Genomic DNA, 17,344 nt, shown 5'->3' with positions numbered 1-17,344 from the left:
AATTTTCGAGGCTTGTTTTTAGCCTAATATATGGTCTGTCCTGGAGAACAGTTCATGTGCATTTGCATGGAATGTTCTATAGATGTCTACCAGGTCCCATTGATACAAATTATTTTTAACATTAAAAACTAGTTTTCGGGGGCACCTGGGTGGCTCAGTGGGTTAAGCCGCTGCCTTCGGCTCAGGTCATGATCTCAGGGTCCTGGGATCGAGTCCCGCATCGGGCTCTCTGCTCAGCGGGGAGCCTGCTTCCTCCTCTCTCTCTCTCTGCCTGCCTCTCTGCCTACTTGCGATCTCTCTCTGTCAAATAAATAAATAAAATCTTAAAAAAAAAACAAAACTAGTTTTCGGGGGTACCTGGGTGGCTCAGTTGGTTAAGTGACTGCCTTCAGCTCAGGTCATGATCCCAGAGTCCTGGGATCGAGTCCCACATCAGGCTTCCAGGTCCATGGGGAGTCTGCTGCTCCCTCTGACCTCCCCTCTCATACTCTCTCACTCTGTCTCTCTTTCTCTCAAATAAATAAATAAATAATCTTTTAAAAAAAAAAGAAAAAAACACTAGTTTTTGGGGTACTTGGGTAGCTCAGTCAGTTGAGCATCTGCCTTCGGCTTATGTCTTGGTCTCAGGATCCTGGGACTGAGCCACGCTTTGGGCTCCCTGCTCAGCAGAGGGTCTGCTTCTCCCTCTCTTACTGTGATCTCTCTTGTTCTCACTCTTTCTCAAATACATTAAAAAATTTTTTTTTTATTTTTTTTATTTTAAAGGTTTTATCTATTTATTTGACAGGCAGAGATCACAAGTAGGCAGAGAGTCAGGCAGAGAGAGAGGAGGAAGCAGGCTCCCTGCTGCACAGAGAGTTGGATGTGGAACTCCATCCCAGGACACTTAAGACCATGACCTGAGCCGACGGCAGAGGCTTTAAACCACTGAGCCACCCAGGCGCCCCTTAAAAAAGATTTTTTTTAAGATTTTTATTTATTTAGGGGCGCCTGGGTGGCTCAGTGGGTTAAGCCGCTGCCTTCAGCTCAGGTCATGATCTCAGGGTCCTGCGATCGGGCCCTGCATCGGGCTCTCTGCTCAGCGGGGAGCCTGCTTACCCCCCTCTCTCTGCCTGCCTCTCTGCCTGCTTGTCATCTCTCTCTGTCAAATAAATAAATAAAATCTTAAAAAAAAAAGATTTTTATTTATTTGACAGACAGAGATGACAAGTAGTCAGAGAGGCAGGCTCCCAGCTGAGCAGAGAGCCAGATGCAGGGCTCCATCTTAGGACCCTGAGATCATGACCTGAGTGGAAGGCAGAGGCTTTAACCCACTGAGCCACCCAGGTGCCCCCAAAATTTTTTAATTGAAAAAAAAAAACAAAAAAAACCCTAGTCGCTTCTTGGCCTTTTGGCTTAGATCAAGTGTGGGAAAAAAAAAAACTAGTTTTCTTTTTTGCTGCAGAATGTTTACTAATATAAATGTAATTTTATTTAGCCATTTTCCTATTATTGTATATTCAGGGAACTTTCCATTTTTCCAAAATATAAAGAAAGCTGAAGTGAATATATTTTGTATTTAAATATTTCTATAATAGATCTGGTTATTAATTTAGGATACATTCCCCAAAGTGGCAAACTTTGGTTAGAGTATCTGAGCTTTTTAAGCTTCTGATGCATCTCATTAGATTGCCTTCCAGGAAGGTTTTGTTCACTTTCATTCCAACCTTTATTTCCAGAAAATTCAGGTTTCTCTGCATACCCTCTAACACTGGGTATTACTGCTCGTTTGGATCTTCTGCTACAGGTACTGTGGACATTTATCATTGTTACTGCCCAGCATCAATTCCTTTTTCTTCTGATAACAGTCCCCCTAATTGCCTTTGGGAACTACACCTCCCAAATTCTCTGTTTCAGTTTGAGGAGCCTGACGTATTTCCCCAGCTTGGCATAGGCAAGTGACCACAGCTCAGCTCATCAATGTCTTGTGCATGCCCAGAGAGGAACACATGACCTTACTGGCCCAATGAGAATCAACCCCTGGACTTTTCCTGAAATATTGAACAAGGATTCTCTTCCCACTGTCCTCCCATCCCGAGTTGACTCAACTGTTGGTACATAAACCACAGGGAGAGCTCGGTCCTGCCTGAGAATGAAGCCTACACAAAAGAAAACAGCCAAGTGGGGAGAAAGGACTGGAAGCATCTTTAGGAACATCATTTGAGAATTCCCCTGGATCTAGCTTTATCTGAAGCTAGTCAACGTTCTTACACTCCTTGGTTGTAAAGCTGATATATTTATCATAATTAATAATCAGTAGCAATAGTATCTTGCTTAAACTCATTTGATTCTGTTTTGACTACTTGTAGCAGAAGTAATGCTGATGAGTATGGGAACCTCCAAGGCCTTGCCTCAGGAGCTGCTGGTCAGAATTCTCTGGAACATTGCTGTAGAGTTATCAGTGCTCCCCCTAAAAAAGATCCCCCCTCTTCTCCCTCTAGCACTTCAGTAACACTGCTCTGCCTGTCTCCTCTGACGTTAGATATCTAACTGTGAATTACTTTGTCTGGTGCCATGCTGCCAGAAGAGACCTGCCTCACGTCCAGGTGGGACTTTTAAGAGCCTGTGCATAGTTTGTCTCGTTCTCTCTCCCCTGCCTCCATGAGCCTGGAAACCTGGATCCAGATGGATCACCTATTTACTTGGTTCTTGAGTGACCACTATGAACAGAGACCCATGCCAATGCAGACTGGGTGTGTAGCGTGCATGAGAAAGATGCTTTCTTTGGACTAAACTACTGAGATATGCGTTGTTTATTATCATAGACAGGGCCTAACCTAGCCTTTCTGAAACAGTTTCCCTGGGGGAAAAAAAAAATGAAGGATGTTTTTCATCAACCCAACTATGTTTGCTGAGCCAAGAGCTAGTTCACAGGAAAGGCACATCCCAAAGCAGTCAGCTCCTTTCCATGTATTGTCTGTATCCCCCAGGCCCTTGACATCTGACAAGCAATTTCTTAGTAAATTGACTCTATTCGTTTTTCCTAAGGTTCGTTATCCTCCCAGAGGGAGAATTATTTTGTTTGACAGATAGTTAAAGTTAGTCCTAGTTGGTATCTGGCCGGCTAATCCTGCCTACAGCCCTGGGAGCATGCCCACTTAGGGCAAAGAGGAGAAATGGCGGGGCAAGATCCTCCTGCCCTCCCTGTGCCACATGGGGTCACCATGAGAATGACACCACTGTGGAAGGCTGGGGCTTTTCACATTCCAAATACCTACAGCGTCTGGTCTGGGGTGGCCGTGGAATATGTCAGGACGCAGAATGACAAAGAAAGGGAGCCCGGGCTTCCCTGTTCAGACAGATTCAAATTTAAATCCAGGCTCCAAATCTTACTGGCTCTGGGACTTCAGGCAAAGTCACTCTCCGAACCTCAGTTTTCTCGATGGAGAAATGCAGGTTCAGTAGTGTTCATTTCATCGGGCTGTTGTTAGACTATAGATATAAAATGTGCAGCCAAGCATCTAGTCCTTGGAAAGTGCTGATATGATGGTACCAAAGCTGATGGCTTGGGTTCTAATCTAGACAAGCCCCTTCTTTTCTCCTGTGGACATTGGTTGAATCAGAGATATTGAAGAGCCCTTGTATTTCTACTGCCTATCATGTCTTCCCTGTGATTTCAAAACTGAGAAAGTATAAAATTTCTAAATAAGGGTCACTGAGAGCAATTTTTAAAAAATAAGACTCTAAAAAATTAATATCCAGGTTATTCATATTTTCTGTATAGAACAAATAGGAAAGTGAACTCTGCAACCAAGTAGGCTTTAGACAGGCTCCTGCCCCTCTGGCCTCAGTTTCCTCATCTATATAAGGAGATTGGGCTGGAAGCTGTTTGGGGCCTGTTGGCTTTGACTGGTTATGATCTGCTTATAATGACACATAGGGGCCTTTGCCTTTTCCTGACCTTCGTCTACTTTACCTTCAACTCCAGGTCTTAGGTTCTGATATCCTATTTACTTTGTTTTTAGTCCTGTGCAATTTCTTGACATACCAATTTTTTAAAAAGATTTTATTTATTTGAGAGAGTGTGATCAGAGGGTGAGGGAGAAGGAGATAATCTCCAGCAGATTCCATGCTGAGCGCAGAGCCCAATACCCGCTCCATCCCAGGACCCTGAGACCATGTCTGACCTAAGCCAAAACCAAGAGCCAGACACTTAAACCAGCTGAGCCACCCAGGCATACATTGATTGATACAACACTTTTTAAAAGAATTTATTTTGAAGTAATTTTATTTATATTTTCTTAAGATTTTATTTTTAAGTAATCTCTATACCCAACATTAGCCTTGAACTCACAACCCCAAGATCAAGAGTCACACATGCTCCATTGACTGAGCCAGTCAGGTTCTCCCACTCCCTTATTTTTTTTTAAGATTTTATATTTTGAAGTAATTTTAAATTTACTGAAAAGTTGCAAAGGCAGCATAGTAAGTTCCTGAATACCCTCTCCCAATTCCTTATAATATTCACACCTGTGTGATCATGTATTTGTCAGAACAAAGAGATTAATACTGGTACATTGCTCTTAACTGAATGACAGATTGCATTTGTAGTTCACTGCTTTTTCCACTGATGTTCTAGAAGTCAGTGCAGGATACCACATTGCACTGAGTCATCATGTCTCCTTAGTCTCCTCTAGTCTGGTAGTTTCTCAGTCCTTTCTTTTATCGATTTTAAGCATTTTCTCCAGACTGGTATGAGAGATGAGTGTTTTTGATCAATTATACACTCCATTTTTCCTTTCCCCATCTTCCCCTTATATTTATCTTACTTTTTGGTATAATCCATATTCATTGCTCTTGTTATTTTTTAGATTTATTTATTTGAGACAGAGAGAGAATGGGGGAGGGATGGAGAGGGCCAGAGAGAGTCCCAAGTAGACCATTTGGTTTCCAGCATAGTTACCATCCCCCCTCAGTCACTTCATTACTTTTTTAAAGACTTGATTTATTTGGCAGAGAAAAACACAGTGAAAGAGGGAACACAAGCAAGGAGAGTGGGAGAGGGAGAAGCAGGCTCCCTGCCCAGCAGGGAGCCCGATGGGGGGGTTCGATCCCAGGAGCCCAGGATCATGACCTGAGCCAAAGGCAGACGCTTAACGACTGAGCCACCCAGATGCCCCCAGTCACTACGTTATCAGAACCCTTCCAGTTGCATATGACAGAGCCATATCCTAAATGAGCTTTGGTAAAACTTTATCAGCTCAAAGAATGGCCAATAAGCCATGGAAAGGAACATCATGATCAAGGACCTGAAATCTACAATAATTCTCTAGGTATCTTGTCTCGGTCCATCTCGCTTTCTCACAGACAAACTTTTCCACAAGGATGGAAAAATGGTGGCCCATAGCTACTGATTCCCTTATTCACCTACCCCCAACAAGGAGAAAATGGACAGTCAATCTGGTCTAAGTTTGAAATCCCAAGAGTTCTCATTGGCTCATCTGGAATCGAGTGGCCATTCTTGGATCAATCACCAGTGACTAGTGGTACAGGGCAATTAGAAAACATGGTGACTCTGAGAACCACCTGGCTGGAGCAGGGAAAGAAGCAATTCCCAGGAAAAGAGCTAAAATCAAACACAAGGTTGGAAGCCACACAAGAATTTTAGAGCAAATTCACATAAATTCACAAAAATACAGCTTTCAAAATCTTCTCTGAAGTATATTAGAATCCTATTAAGGGACTACTGACATTGTTCCCAATGGCAATGACTGTAGTAGTCTTCACAACAGGTGAATTAGCCTCCTATGGCCCCTTATTCAGAAGGCTCACCCCTCCTTACAAAAGAGGACGTAGTAGAGCTCTATAAATAGACTATTTAATATCCACAGGAACTCACCCATTCCCAGGCTTCAGTGTGCATCAGAATCAAACGGGAGTTGGTAAAGCATGTACTTTCCCAGACCTACGCCTCAGATTTTGATTCAATTGTCTAGGATGGAATCAAGGAATCTGCATTTCTTATGGCTCCCAGACGATGTTAATATAGGTGATCCACAAACCACACTGAGAAACCATGTGCCAGGCCACCTAGCTACAAAATCATAAAGATAAAGCACCTAGCACATGATTTGTGTCCCGGAAACAGCCCGAGAGAGGCCACGTTAACTGGTCCCATACCTGCACGGGACCTCTGATGCTCACTCAGTCCTCTGCGACCTTGAGTAGGACATCTAGACTTCCCTTTGGCCTGTCCCCCAGCCTGCTGGGGAGCAGAGAATAAATAACAGCAGAAACATACTCATTTTATAAGCACTTGGTTTTATTGCACAGAAGCAATTGAAAGTGGACTTCAGTGGAAAAGTGCGCCCTGGCATGATTCAGTGGCCAGTGCCCAGGCCCACCTGCTCCAGCTCTTCCAGGATAGAGAGCTCTGGGCAAGGGCTCAGCCACTCCTTTGGAAAACAGAAGGCATTCAGGAATAGGTTAAGACATCTCAAGCATAATGTGTTTCTAACTGCTCATTCATTATTGCGATCATCTGTCAATTGCACATACAGGTAATAAATGCACTTATTTGGAAAGGAGGGGGTCAGTTTTTATAGTCAAGTGTTTACATATGGCATTCGGCATATATCACATTCGGCTACGTAAGCTATCATAACATAACTGTCCATCGCCTGCGGAGAGTTTGGGGTGTAGGGCTGGGGACTGGGAATACCCTCTCTTGCTAACCTATTGCTAATAGAAATTCCTGTTTGGTAAAGAAGGGCCCCATCACCTAAGCAAAGTTTTTTCTTATATAAAGAAAGGGAGAAAAAAATGAAAATTTGTTATGTTGACCCTTGAGCTCCTGGGCCCTCCTGAGTTTCTTTGGCTGTTCTGGAGTCCTTTCTCCCTGCCTTATTTCTCTGCCTTGGAAGCCTTATCTTCCGTGGCCTTCTCTGCAGGCCTGCTGTCTTTCTGGTCTGTGCTAGAGGATTTCTCAGCCTTTTCTGTCTTGGCTTTACCAGGTGTGGGGGCCTCTTTGCTCGGCTCTTCTTTGGCTTGGGCCTCTGCTTTGGGTTTCTCCTCAGGCTTCTTGGCCTCCTTGACATCTTTTTTTTCAGGTGCTGCCGGCGTCTCTTCCTTCTTTGGCTTTTCTGGCTCCTTCTCTGCCACTTTGCTAGGTTCTTTGGCCTTGGCATCATCTTGCTCCTTCTTGGCCACCTCAGCCTTCTCTTTGGGTTTGGCCTCTTCCTTTACCTTGGCAGGAGCCTCCTTCTCTGGGGTCACTGCTTTTTTCTTATCTTCAGCCTCTTTCTTGGCTTCACCTTTGGATTCTTTGGGTTTCTCCACAGCTGGTTCCTTCTTGTCCTGGACCTCAGGTTTTGGAGCCTCCTTTGGCACCTCATCTTTTTTGCTGTCTTTCTTCTCCTCAGCTTTTGGTGTGGCTTTCTCTTCCTCTGCCTTCTTTGGGGGCTCTTTGACTTTCACTTCTTGGGGTTTCTCTTCCTCCTTTATGGGGGACTTTGCCTCTTCCTTCTTTGTGACCTCTTTCTCAGGAGTCTTGGTCTCTTCTTTCACAGGAGATTTGACCTTCTCTGGGGACTTGACCTCCTCCTTGACAGGGCTTTTTGCCTTTTCGGGAGATTTGATGTCAGCAGGGGACCTTACTTCTTCCTTTGCTGGAGTCTTGGCTTCTGGGGACTTAACATCAAGAGCCTTAGCCTTCTCAGGGGACTTAGCCTCTTCCTTCACTGGAGACTTGGCCTTTTCTGGGGACTTGGCCTTCTCTGGGGATTTGGCCTCCTCCTTCACTGGAGACTTGGCCTTCTCAGGTGACTTGGCCTCTTCCTTCACTGGGGACTTGGCCTTCTCAGGGGACTTGGCCTCTTCCTTCACTGGGGACTTGGCCTTCTCTGGGGACTTGGCCTCTTCCTTCACTGGGGACTTGGCCTTCTCTGGGGACTTGGCCTCTTCCTTCACTGGGGACTTGGCCTTCTCAGGTGACTTGGCCTCTTCCTTCACTGGGGACTTGGCCTTCTCTGGGGACTTGGCCTCCTCCTTCACTGGGGACTTGGCCTTCTCAGGTGACTTGGCCTCTTCCTTCACTGGGGACTTGGCCTTCTCAGGGGACTTGGCCTCTTCCTTCACTGGGGACTTGGCCTTCTCAGGTGACTTGGCCTCTTCCTTCACTGGGGACTTGGCCTTCTCAGGTGACTTGGCCTCTTCCTTCACTGGGGACTTGGCCTTCTCAGGTGACTTGGCCTCTTCCTTCACTGGGGACTTGGCCTTCTCTGGGGACTTGGCCTCTTCCTTCACTGGGGACTTGGCCTTCTCTGGGGACTTGGCCTCTTCCTTCACTGGGGACTTGGCCTTCTCAGGTGATTTGGCCTCCTCCTTCACCGGGGACTTGGCCTTCTCTGGGGACTTGGCCTCCTCCTTCACCAGGGACTTGGCCTTCACAGGTGACTTGGCCTCCACAGGGGACTTTGCCTCTTCCTTAGCTGGGGACTTGACCTTCTCTGGGGACTTGACCTCAGTTGGAGATTTTGCTTCTTCTTTCATGGGAGATTTAGCTTTCTCAGGGGACTTCACCTCAGCTGGAGATTTAGCCTCTTCCTTAGCTGGGGACTTGGCCTCAGTTGGTGATTTTCCTTCTTCTTTCATGGGGGACTTAGCCTTTTCTGGGGACTTGGCCTCTTCCTTCACTGGGGACTTGGCCTCAGTTGGGGACTTAGCTTCCTCCTTCTCTGGGGACTTGGCTCCAACTGGTGACTTGGCCTCTTCCTTTTCTGGAGATGCAGCCTCTTCTGCTGGGGGAGATTTTGCTTCTTCTTCTCCCCCTTCTGCTTCCTCCTCCTCCTCGCCTTTCTCCTCTTTGGCCTCTTTTTCTTCTTCTTCAGTCACTTCTTCAGTCACTTGGATCTCTTCTGTCTGTTCCTCCAAAATCACGGTTTCCTTCTCTGATTTTTCTACCACCTTGATCTTCTCTTCACTTTTGACCTTTATGTGAGTGGATGTAGAGGGGATTTTGGGAAGTCCTTCTGGAAGGGAGAAAGGACTGGGGCCAAAGCCAATCCGACATTCTTCACCCTCCAGGAGTTTTCTGCAGAATGGATAATAGAACACATTACTATTATTAACTCAGAGCAGACTGATGAGTTGGGGGTCTTCTTGAGTTACTCTGAAAATCCAAAGAATCCAATGATATGGACTTTGGTAGAGGAAGGAATGTGAATGTTGGACAATTTGAGTCTGGAAATAGTCCCAGGGACAACCCAGAATCTGTACCCTAATGGCACTGCTCTTGTTTTATGCGGCTAAGGCTCCAACTTCTAAAACAATGCCCCCACCCCAAAATGGCCCTCGAGAGAGAACACCTGTATTAGCAAAAATTACAGTAACTCTCCCTCAACTAAAATATTCAAGAGGAAGGTGGGAGCCTGAGCAAACAATTTCTCATTTATAAATTTGGACTTCTGGGGACTTAATATCAACATAAGAGGTCTTAGAATTCCCACTGGAATTTCAAGAGTCCCCAGTCACTTATTTTCTCATCCTTTGAGTTTTAGGAATAGGGTGGGGATGGCAGTGTCTGCTCTTTCCTACTCAGTAAGTATGTAGACCTCAACCAAGCCATTCTGACTCTTAAAGTCTCAGTTTCTTCATTGGCAAAAAGAGGGTCATAAGAGCCCCTCCCTCAGAGGGTTGTTTCGATGAGATAAGAAATAAAAAGGACCTGGCAGTGCCTGACTCACAATAGGTGTAGGGATTACCCTACACCTGCGCTTTGCAAACTTAACAGCATACAAATCCCCCAGGAATCTGGTTAAAATGCAGATTCTGATTCAGTAGGTCTGGGGTGGGGCCTGAGAATCTGCCTTTCCAACAGGTTTGTGAAAATGCTGATTGTGCCGGTTCACCCACTGCATTCTGAGCAGCAAGATTACAGACTAGACCCAAGAGGTGGGACATGAAGGGTCACCTGCCAGCAACTGGGATAGATCATTGGGTCAGCCTGCCCCGCAGCAACAAACTGCTCTGCTGGGAGGTCTCAGGGCCATCTCCTGGCTACCATTTACTGAAGGCTTTCTCTACGGCCACCCAGCTGTATCCGGATTTGCTTCAGAACTGGATTAGTTCCTCCTCCCCGTGGCCCTGTGACAGGAGTACTATTACCATCTCCATTTTACTTCCCCAGGAAACAAAAGCCCAGAGAGCTAAAAACAAAACAAAACCAAAAAAGCGCTAAGTGAGTTGTCCCTCTGACAACTCAGGTACCTCCTTTCCCTCCAAAGCAGGCCTCTACCTGGCCAGATTTGGTGAGGGGTGAGGAACGTTAATTCTCTAAGTCACTGGCAGAATGAAAAGAAGCCACCCTCCAGACTTCTTTCAGAAAGTAGAATGATGGCTGCTAGGACCAGAGGAAAGAAGGAAAAAGGAGTGGGGAGTAATTCTTTAGTAAGCACAGGATTTCAGTTTGGGAAGATGGAAAAAGTTCTAGAGATAGATGGTGGTGACGGTTGCACAAGGTAAATGTACTTAGTGCCACTGAATGGTATACTTAAAAATGGTTAAATAGAAAATTCCATATCCTATATATTTTACCACCAAAAAAAAAAATTCTTTTTTGTCTCTAAGATAGGCATGCCATCTTGCTGGGAACCTGAAACTCAGTGCAAAGCTTCTCATAAGAACACAAGAGCTCCCCACCATCCCAAAGGCCCCCCAGCCCCCCTCACCTGTAAGCGGCAATCTCAATATCCAGAGCCATCTTGACATTGAGCAGGTCCTGGTACTCTCGGAGCTGGGCTGCCATTTCCCACTTGGTGTTCCTCAGCTCAGCATCCAGCTGCTGGATGGCTTCCTGGGGAGGTGAGGTCACACACACATCACACACCAGCCAGCACTTGGCCCTCAGCACCGGAGAAGCTGGAGCACACCATGCAAACCCAAAGCAGTCACTGGGGCCAACACCCACACTGCCAAAGCTATGGGAGCCTCATTTGTGGACGTGGAAACCACCTGGAGCAAAAATCCTGCTGCATGTCTGTACAACCTCAGCCTGGGGAGTGGTTTAGAATGAAACACACCAGCCACCAATAATGGTTATCAATGGTCAATGGGATGACAGGTGAAGTTTTACAGATCTTCTGAACTTAGAAAACGCTCTGAAGGAACAGAGCCTTGTCTGCTTTGGCTCCCAATGCTCCTAAGTGCCTACTGAACAGTCAGGGCTGAGAAAACACCTGTGGCTGAGGACTGAAGCCATACACAGAAACCCGCTAAATAGCAATGGAAACTTCTCCCCTGTCCCCAGGCTCACTTAGCCACTGCTGAAAGTGAACCATTAGGGCTGATTTTTATTGCCTCTTTTTTGCTTTCACCATTTCCTAATTTATCCACAGTCCCCATATATTAACTCACATTATGAGGTCTTTAGAAATGTCATCTTTGGGGTGTCTGGGTGGCTACCTTTAGCTGGGGTCATGATCCCAGGGTGCTGGGATTGAGCCTCACATCAAGCTCCCTGTTTGGTGGGGAGTGTGTTTTCCCCTCTGCCTCTGCCTCTCTCCCTATTCATGCTCTCCCTCTCTCAAGTGAATAAATAAAATCTTAAAAAAAAAAAAATAAGAGTCATTTTCTTTTGCCAGCTATCTTTAATGGAAGGAATCTGCCAAGGCCTTCCCTAGGCTACCCATGTTTGCAGATGCTGGTTATAGTTTACCAAATGCCCACCATGACCCACACCCTGCTGAGCAGGCTCACACTCATCTCATGGAAAGTCTATCCATCTCTTTAACCTTCACAGCTCTGCAAAGTGGACATGCTTTTTCTTTTCCCCCATTGCACTGGAGGAATTCAGACTCAGCTAGAAAGACATACTGGTACCCCTTGCATGTCTTACTCCAAGGCCCACCCACAGTCTTCGCCACTACAACTCTGCTGAGAGAGGGACAGTGACTTGTCCAGGATCACCTGAGCAGGGAAGGTAGTCTGGCTCTCTGCCTCATCCCTGCCCACCTGGTAGGATGCGATGTCAGCCTGATGACGGTCCTCCAGCTCAGAGCGCTGTCTCTCTAGTGACTCCTTAGTGCCTTTGAGAGCCTCTAGCTCTGTGGTCCTGGCCTGTAGCTGACGGCGATACTCTGTTATCTCCTCCTGTGCTGAGCGCATGGCATCTGTATTGACCTTGGCCGCCTCTGATAGTCGGTCCAGTCTCACTGTGGGAGAAGGAGAGAGGGCACAGAGTTAAACACACCCAGATTTGGATTATAGAGCCCAAATCCCAAAGGTGACATGCATGGCTTGAAGACCCACTGAGCACCTGGTGCCATCTTGGATTCTTAACCTACCCTCTCCTTTGTGATAGGCAAATTACTACCGTTCAAAGCCAGCTAGTAATAAGCAGTAGATTCAAATCTAGTGTCTGTCTGGTTCCAACAGTCAGACTGTCTCCCCAAATTCAAGATCTGAAACCCCATAGGACAGCGGACGCTCCATTTCTGGTCCTAATACCTGGTTCAGCTGGGTTGAACCCAGCTGTCAATGCTGGGAATTCAGATGTGAAACTTGGCTGACAGGGCTTAACTCTGAGCTTGTGGTGGAACAAGGTAAAGAGCCTGTGACCTCTAGAGGCATGAAGGTGCTGTGAGCCACTAGAAGCCACAGCCCCTTCCTTGCAGGTTTTGGTTCTGCAGAGCCCAAGGTCACTGCGGAGCCTGGGGGGCCCACATGCCAGTTCTCTGTCCCTTCCCCCACCTGGCTGCGCATTCGCTAGTACAGGAATCCTTGTGTCAATGGCAGCCACACCCTGGCCCCTGTGAACAATGGGCTGCTGGTTCCCAGAAGACCTTCTAGGACCGGAGGAGGTCTGAAGACTAGTCTACATCTCCCAAAAGTGAATATCGTGAATCCCAAGATAATAAAAGCCAGGGCATGAGTCTTGGGAAGGTGAAAAGGGGAGAAAGGAAGCCAGCTGGGTGGGCCAGAAGTCCTAGGATGGTTTGTCTGTGTAAAGGGCAAAACCCAAGAGAGCAGAGAGGTTTGCTTTGGGAGGTGTCTTGCTGCAGAGATGGGGGAAGGGAAGGCACTGCCACTGCAAAGGAGAGGAAAATGGGGAAAACCAGGCATCCGAGTCCCAGCTTTCCTGGCTTTCCCTGCTAGCATTGGCAAAGACTTAGAAACCATCAAGGTGGGCGAGGCTTCTTACCTCTGTTGACACAGACCGATTTGAAAATCGCTGGAGCCTCTGCACCCTCTCCCAAGGAAAATGCAAAAGTTTTACACAGTTTCAGGAAGGATCATGTAGCTTCCCCTGAGTAAGAGGCTCAGCGGGTCAACACCCTCCCCTTTCAACCCCCAAAGAAATGAAAACCAGAGAAGGCAAACATTGCCCAAGGTCACCCTGCAGCTGCTGGGCACAGCTTCAGAGCTGCTGCAGCTGCAATCTAGCTGACTCAGAGCAGCATGGAGTTGGAGGAGGGGGGAGCTTGAGAAGCTTCCAGCTTCTCAAGGGGAGAGAGGACATTAAGGCACCATCTCAGCGTCATGCACCCATTGGCTGAGGTGATGGTATCTCCCGGGAGAAAGGATGTGAGAATGCCCCACTGGGGAGGAGCCTGATAGGGGTCTGGAGAATGAGGTCCCCTGCAGAGTGCAGGCAAGAGGGATGAGCAGTGCTGGGCAGGGAAGGCAAGTTACTTTGAAGGGCAAAGGCTCCCCAGTACCTGTAACTGGAAGCTGGCACTACTTTGGAACTGTAGAAGGAACCTGATAGAAAGGGACCTCAGAGTGGGGCTCTCTAATCTTGGGCTGGGGCAACAGAGGGGACCCAGAGTCTCAGGACAGATATAAGGACCCTGGAGGAGGGCAGCCAAAGGACAACCCAGAATTTCAAGGAAGGGAGAGAGGGGTGTCTCCAGAGACCCGGGGGAAACTGTTATTTAACAAAGGGGGAAGCTGAACGGCACAGCCTGCAGCCGACTGCACCCGTTCCGGCCAGGAGGGGGCGCCCCCTCCCCCACGCGCCCACGAACCTCGGAACCACTCCTCCGACTGCAGGGTGCTCTGCACCGCGTGGCCTTCAAGTTGCGCGCGGATCTCGCGCAGCGCCGACGTCACGTCGCACTTCAGGGCGTCGCGCGCCTCGGCCTGCGCCTGCGCGGCGCCGCAGCCCTGGATCTGGCCAAGCAGCTCGCCCACTTCCTCCTGGTGGTGACGCCGCAGGTAGCCGCACTCTTCCTGCAGCGCTTGCGCCTTCTTCTGCAGCTCGACGCGGGCCGCCTCGGCCTCCTGCGCAAAGCGCGCAAGTGCGCGCGCCGCCGCCTCGGCCTCCTCCCGCTGCCGGGCCTCGTCGTCTAGGCGCTGGCGCACGTGCGCGATGTCTTCCAGCAGGTGCTCCTGCTCCAGGCGCAGCTGGCCGCGCGCCGCGCCCAGGCGCAGCACAGCGCCGCGCATCTCGCGCACCTCTCGCTCGTATAGCTCGCCCATGGCGGCGCGGCCAGCGTGCTGCTGCCGCAGGGCCGCCGCCTCGCCTTCCAGGCTGCGATTGTGAGCCTCAAGCTGCCTCACCTTGTCGATGTAGCCCGCGAAGCGGTCGTTCAGCGCCTGCAGCTGCTCCTTCTCGCTGCGGGCCGCTGCTGCGGCCACCACGCAGCCCTCCGGTCCGTTGCTCAACGTGTCTAGCGAGTCGGTGCTTGAGGTGGCTGCTGCGCCTCGGAAGCGGCCCGGGGAGGCCGACACGGAGCTCACGGATGTCCGCGCCCAGGAGTGGAAGCCACTGGATGAACCCGCAGCAGAGCGCGCTCCGCCCGCGCCGCCCTTGCGGGCCAGCGCGTAGTGCAGGCTGCCGCCTCCATGTAGCGGCGCGAACGGGGCGCCCAGCAGCGCGTCCGCGCCGCTGAAGCTCATCATGGCGGGAGCAGGTGCGGCCGCCGGCGGAGGGGTATACCCAAGGCCAGGACGGGGCGGGAGGCACTGCGGCAGCACGGGGATGCCGGCCTTTTTATAGCAGCCGGGTCGGGTCCAGCCCCTTGGCAGTGGGGGGGAGGGGGCAGGAGAGGAGGGCCCCGCCCTCTCTGCCTCCTCCCGGGCTGCCCGGGCCGCTCCGCCGCAGTGAGAGGGGCGGGGCAGGGGGACTCAGGAGTGAAGGGGAATCAACGCAGCGTCAGTGGAGCACTCCGAGGTCGGATTAGGAGGTACAGGACTCCTGGAGTGGAACGGTGGGGACCCCTGGATGCGAGTCAGAAGACCCTGCTACTGTGCTCGGAAATAGAGAAGAGACCCAAAATAGGAAGAGGACAAGGGAGTCCTGGTGGGAATAGGAACAGGGTGCCTTTGGGATGGAGCGATGGATGACTCTGTAGTCAGTAGGATGAAGAGACCCCTGAATTGGGGGGGGGGCACAAAATTTTCCTGAAAGTTAGGATTCAGGATAGGGGGTGCAGCGTGTCTGGAGCCAGTCCGGAAGAGGGGAGGGAGCAAAGTAATCCTAAATGGACTCTGGTGGATGCTACAGAAGGTAGAGATAGAAGACTCCTGAATAGAAATACTCTTTCCCTAATACCTAGGAAGCCGCCAGGAAGAAATGCAGCCCGCTAAGGAATAGGGGAGGGGGACTTGGAGTTGGGAAGGGCGGCAAGGGCACTCTGAATTGGGGTATGGGAGACATCTCAGAGGATGGAGAGAGGGAAGCCAGGATGGGAGACCCAGGGGTCCCTGCAGTATAGGAAGGAGACCCTGAAGCTGGCCCCAGCAAGGAGGGCTCTCAGTGAAGGAGGCAGAGGGTCCTCTGAATAGGCCAGAGGAACGTGGGTTGTGGAAGGGTCAGAGAACCCAGAGTGGGGCTTCTGTGGGGGCTGGGCATGAAGTTGGGGGGACTAGAGCCTGTGTGGGGTGGGGGGAAGTGACAGGTGTCCTAGGAGTCATTCAGGTCAAGATCTATGGTCTGAGGTCAGTTTCACAGTTTGCTGGCTAAATGACCTTGGAGAAGTTGCGCCTCCCCCACCCCATTTTTCCCACCTGTACCTTGCCCTGGGATAAGCTGCAACTAGAGACCCACCAGCGGCATCTACTTTGGGGGAGTCTCTGGCTGAACTAGGGCAAGGGAACCCATATACTGCCTGTGAACGTGGCAGCCCCTTTCCCGCAACTAGAAAGTCCTTTCTCCCTCTTTCCTCCTCATTTCCTGCACTTTGACTTGTCATCTGTCATCCCTCCCCCAGCACCTCCACAACAGAGAAGTGGGTGCAGTGATAGGCATCCCTCATAGCCCCCAGTGAAGTGGTGGGAGGTTTCCAGGGCACCAAAATCCCTTACTTCCATAATCTCGAATGGGAGGTCAGATAGATAAAGGGGCTCCTGGGATTTGGGTTGCTATGCTGGTGTTACACCACTAACAACTGCTTGTGTTATACCACTTTTCCTTGGGCTTTCATTCTCACGTGAAATGCCTTGGGAGTGGGGTAGGGCTGTGTCTGGTGCTTCAGCACCGAGGACAGGGCCTGCTCCTTGGGTGAGAAAGCCGTTAATCTCTGCCTTTACCTAGGAGCAGGAGAGGAGGGATGTATGAATATGTGCCAGGCAGTTGGGAACTGAGGAGTGTGCTGAATGACCCTGCAGGACTACTCTGGGAGCTGGAGACCCAGCCCCTCGACCTTCTGCTAGGGGATCCATTCCCCTGTTTTCTATGAAGTTCTCCCACATACACATCTGGGCTTTCCTGCTCCTCCTTTGGGACTCCCACCATCTTTTTCTGGGAAGGAGCCTTGAGACTCCCCTCCCAGATCTGAGCCTCCCCTCAGGCAGTTACTCAATCCCCACTACACTTCCAGTTTATACTAGTTTTCTTTCTGTGGGCTTCCCAGGATGGGAACAGACAGATTTCCCCCAGAAAAGACCTCTGCCAGTTTGTTTCTCCTTGTTCTCTGCCTCATTTCCGGGCCCCTGGTCCTAAAGAGACCCTCAGAGATGAGGAAGTGATGGTACTGTCCCTTTAACCACATTTTACTGGAAGGAGAGTGCGCTGGGAGAAGGAAGGAGGGGGAAGGGAGTTTCTGGTTCTGAATGGAGAAGCAGAACATGATGAAGCATTTTTCCCCCCCATTTAAAGATCCAGTCATGAGCCAGTTTGCAGGGGGCAGAGGGGCTGGTTTGCAGTCCATGCTGGGAGGAAGGAGGTGAGTGTCTGGTCTGACGCTTCTGAGAATGGCTTCTAGGGGGGATTGAGCAGAGCCTCTCTGCTCTCATGTGGCTCCCCATTTACTTGTCATTCTGCTTGGCATTTTGCCAGCAGAGCTTTGTTCCTTTGGGTCTTTTCAGTCATTCGCATAACGCAGATACTTCCTCAGGGTGTGGGATGGATTGATAAGCAGCTGAC

The 17,344-nt window shown here is 49.6% G+C and overlaps 1 protein-coding gene and 1 long non-coding RNA gene across 2 annotated transcripts; one reads left to right on the top strand and one right to left on the bottom strand.

Annotated features, from left to right (window-relative positions):
* Positions 1 to 1,557: 1,557 nt before the first annotated feature.
* On the top strand, positions 1,558 to 2,318 carry LOC123392453. Its single transcript, XR_006607173.1, has 2 exons — positions 1,558 to 1,786; positions 1,897 to 2,318. It is a non-coding gene; the product is annotated as an uncharacterized LOC123392453 (long non-coding RNA).
* Positions 2,319 to 6,280: 3,962 nt separating this feature from the next.
* Positions 6,281 to 14,965, bottom strand: NEFH (neurofilament heavy chain). The gene is made up of 4 exons (XM_045081508.1): positions 14,004 to 14,965; positions 11,989 to 12,188; positions 10,707 to 10,831; positions 6,281 to 9,070 (listed from the first exon to the last, which is right to left on the bottom strand). The coding sequence occupies exons 1-4, from the start codon at positions 14,878 to 14,880 to the stop codon at positions 6,883 to 6,885; spliced, it is 3,390 nt and encodes a 1,129-aa protein (XP_044937443.1). The 5' UTR covers positions 14,881 to 14,965; the 3' UTR covers positions 6,281 to 6,882.
* Positions 14,966 to 17,344: the final 2,379 nt, after the last annotated feature.

Source organism: Mustela putorius, unplaced genomic scaffold (genome assembly GCF_011764305.1).
Source record: "Mustela putorius furo isolate JIRA1106 unplaced genomic scaffold, ASM1176430v1.1 tig00000578_pilon_pilon_pilon, whole genome shotgun sequence".
Taxonomy (NCBI): Eukaryota; Metazoa; Chordata; class Mammalia; order Carnivora; family Mustelidae; genus Mustela; species Mustela putorius.
The sequence above is the reverse complement of the archived record's forward strand: the minus strand, read 5'-3'. Positions and strand labels throughout refer to the sequence as shown.

Coding starts and splice junctions, on each gene's coding strand:
- NEFH (XM_045081508.1), bottom strand. CDS start 14,880: ATGATGAGCTTCAGCGGCGCGGACGCGCTGCTGGGCGCCCCGTTCGCG. Junction 12,189..14,003: donor GTCGGAGGAGTGGTTCCGAG/GTTCGTGGGCGC, acceptor CTTCTCCCACAG/TGAGACTGGACCGACTATCA. Junction 10,832..11,988: donor CTGACATCGCATCCTACCAG/GTGGGCAGGGAT, acceptor TCACCTCCCCAG/GAAGCCATCCAGCAGCTGGA.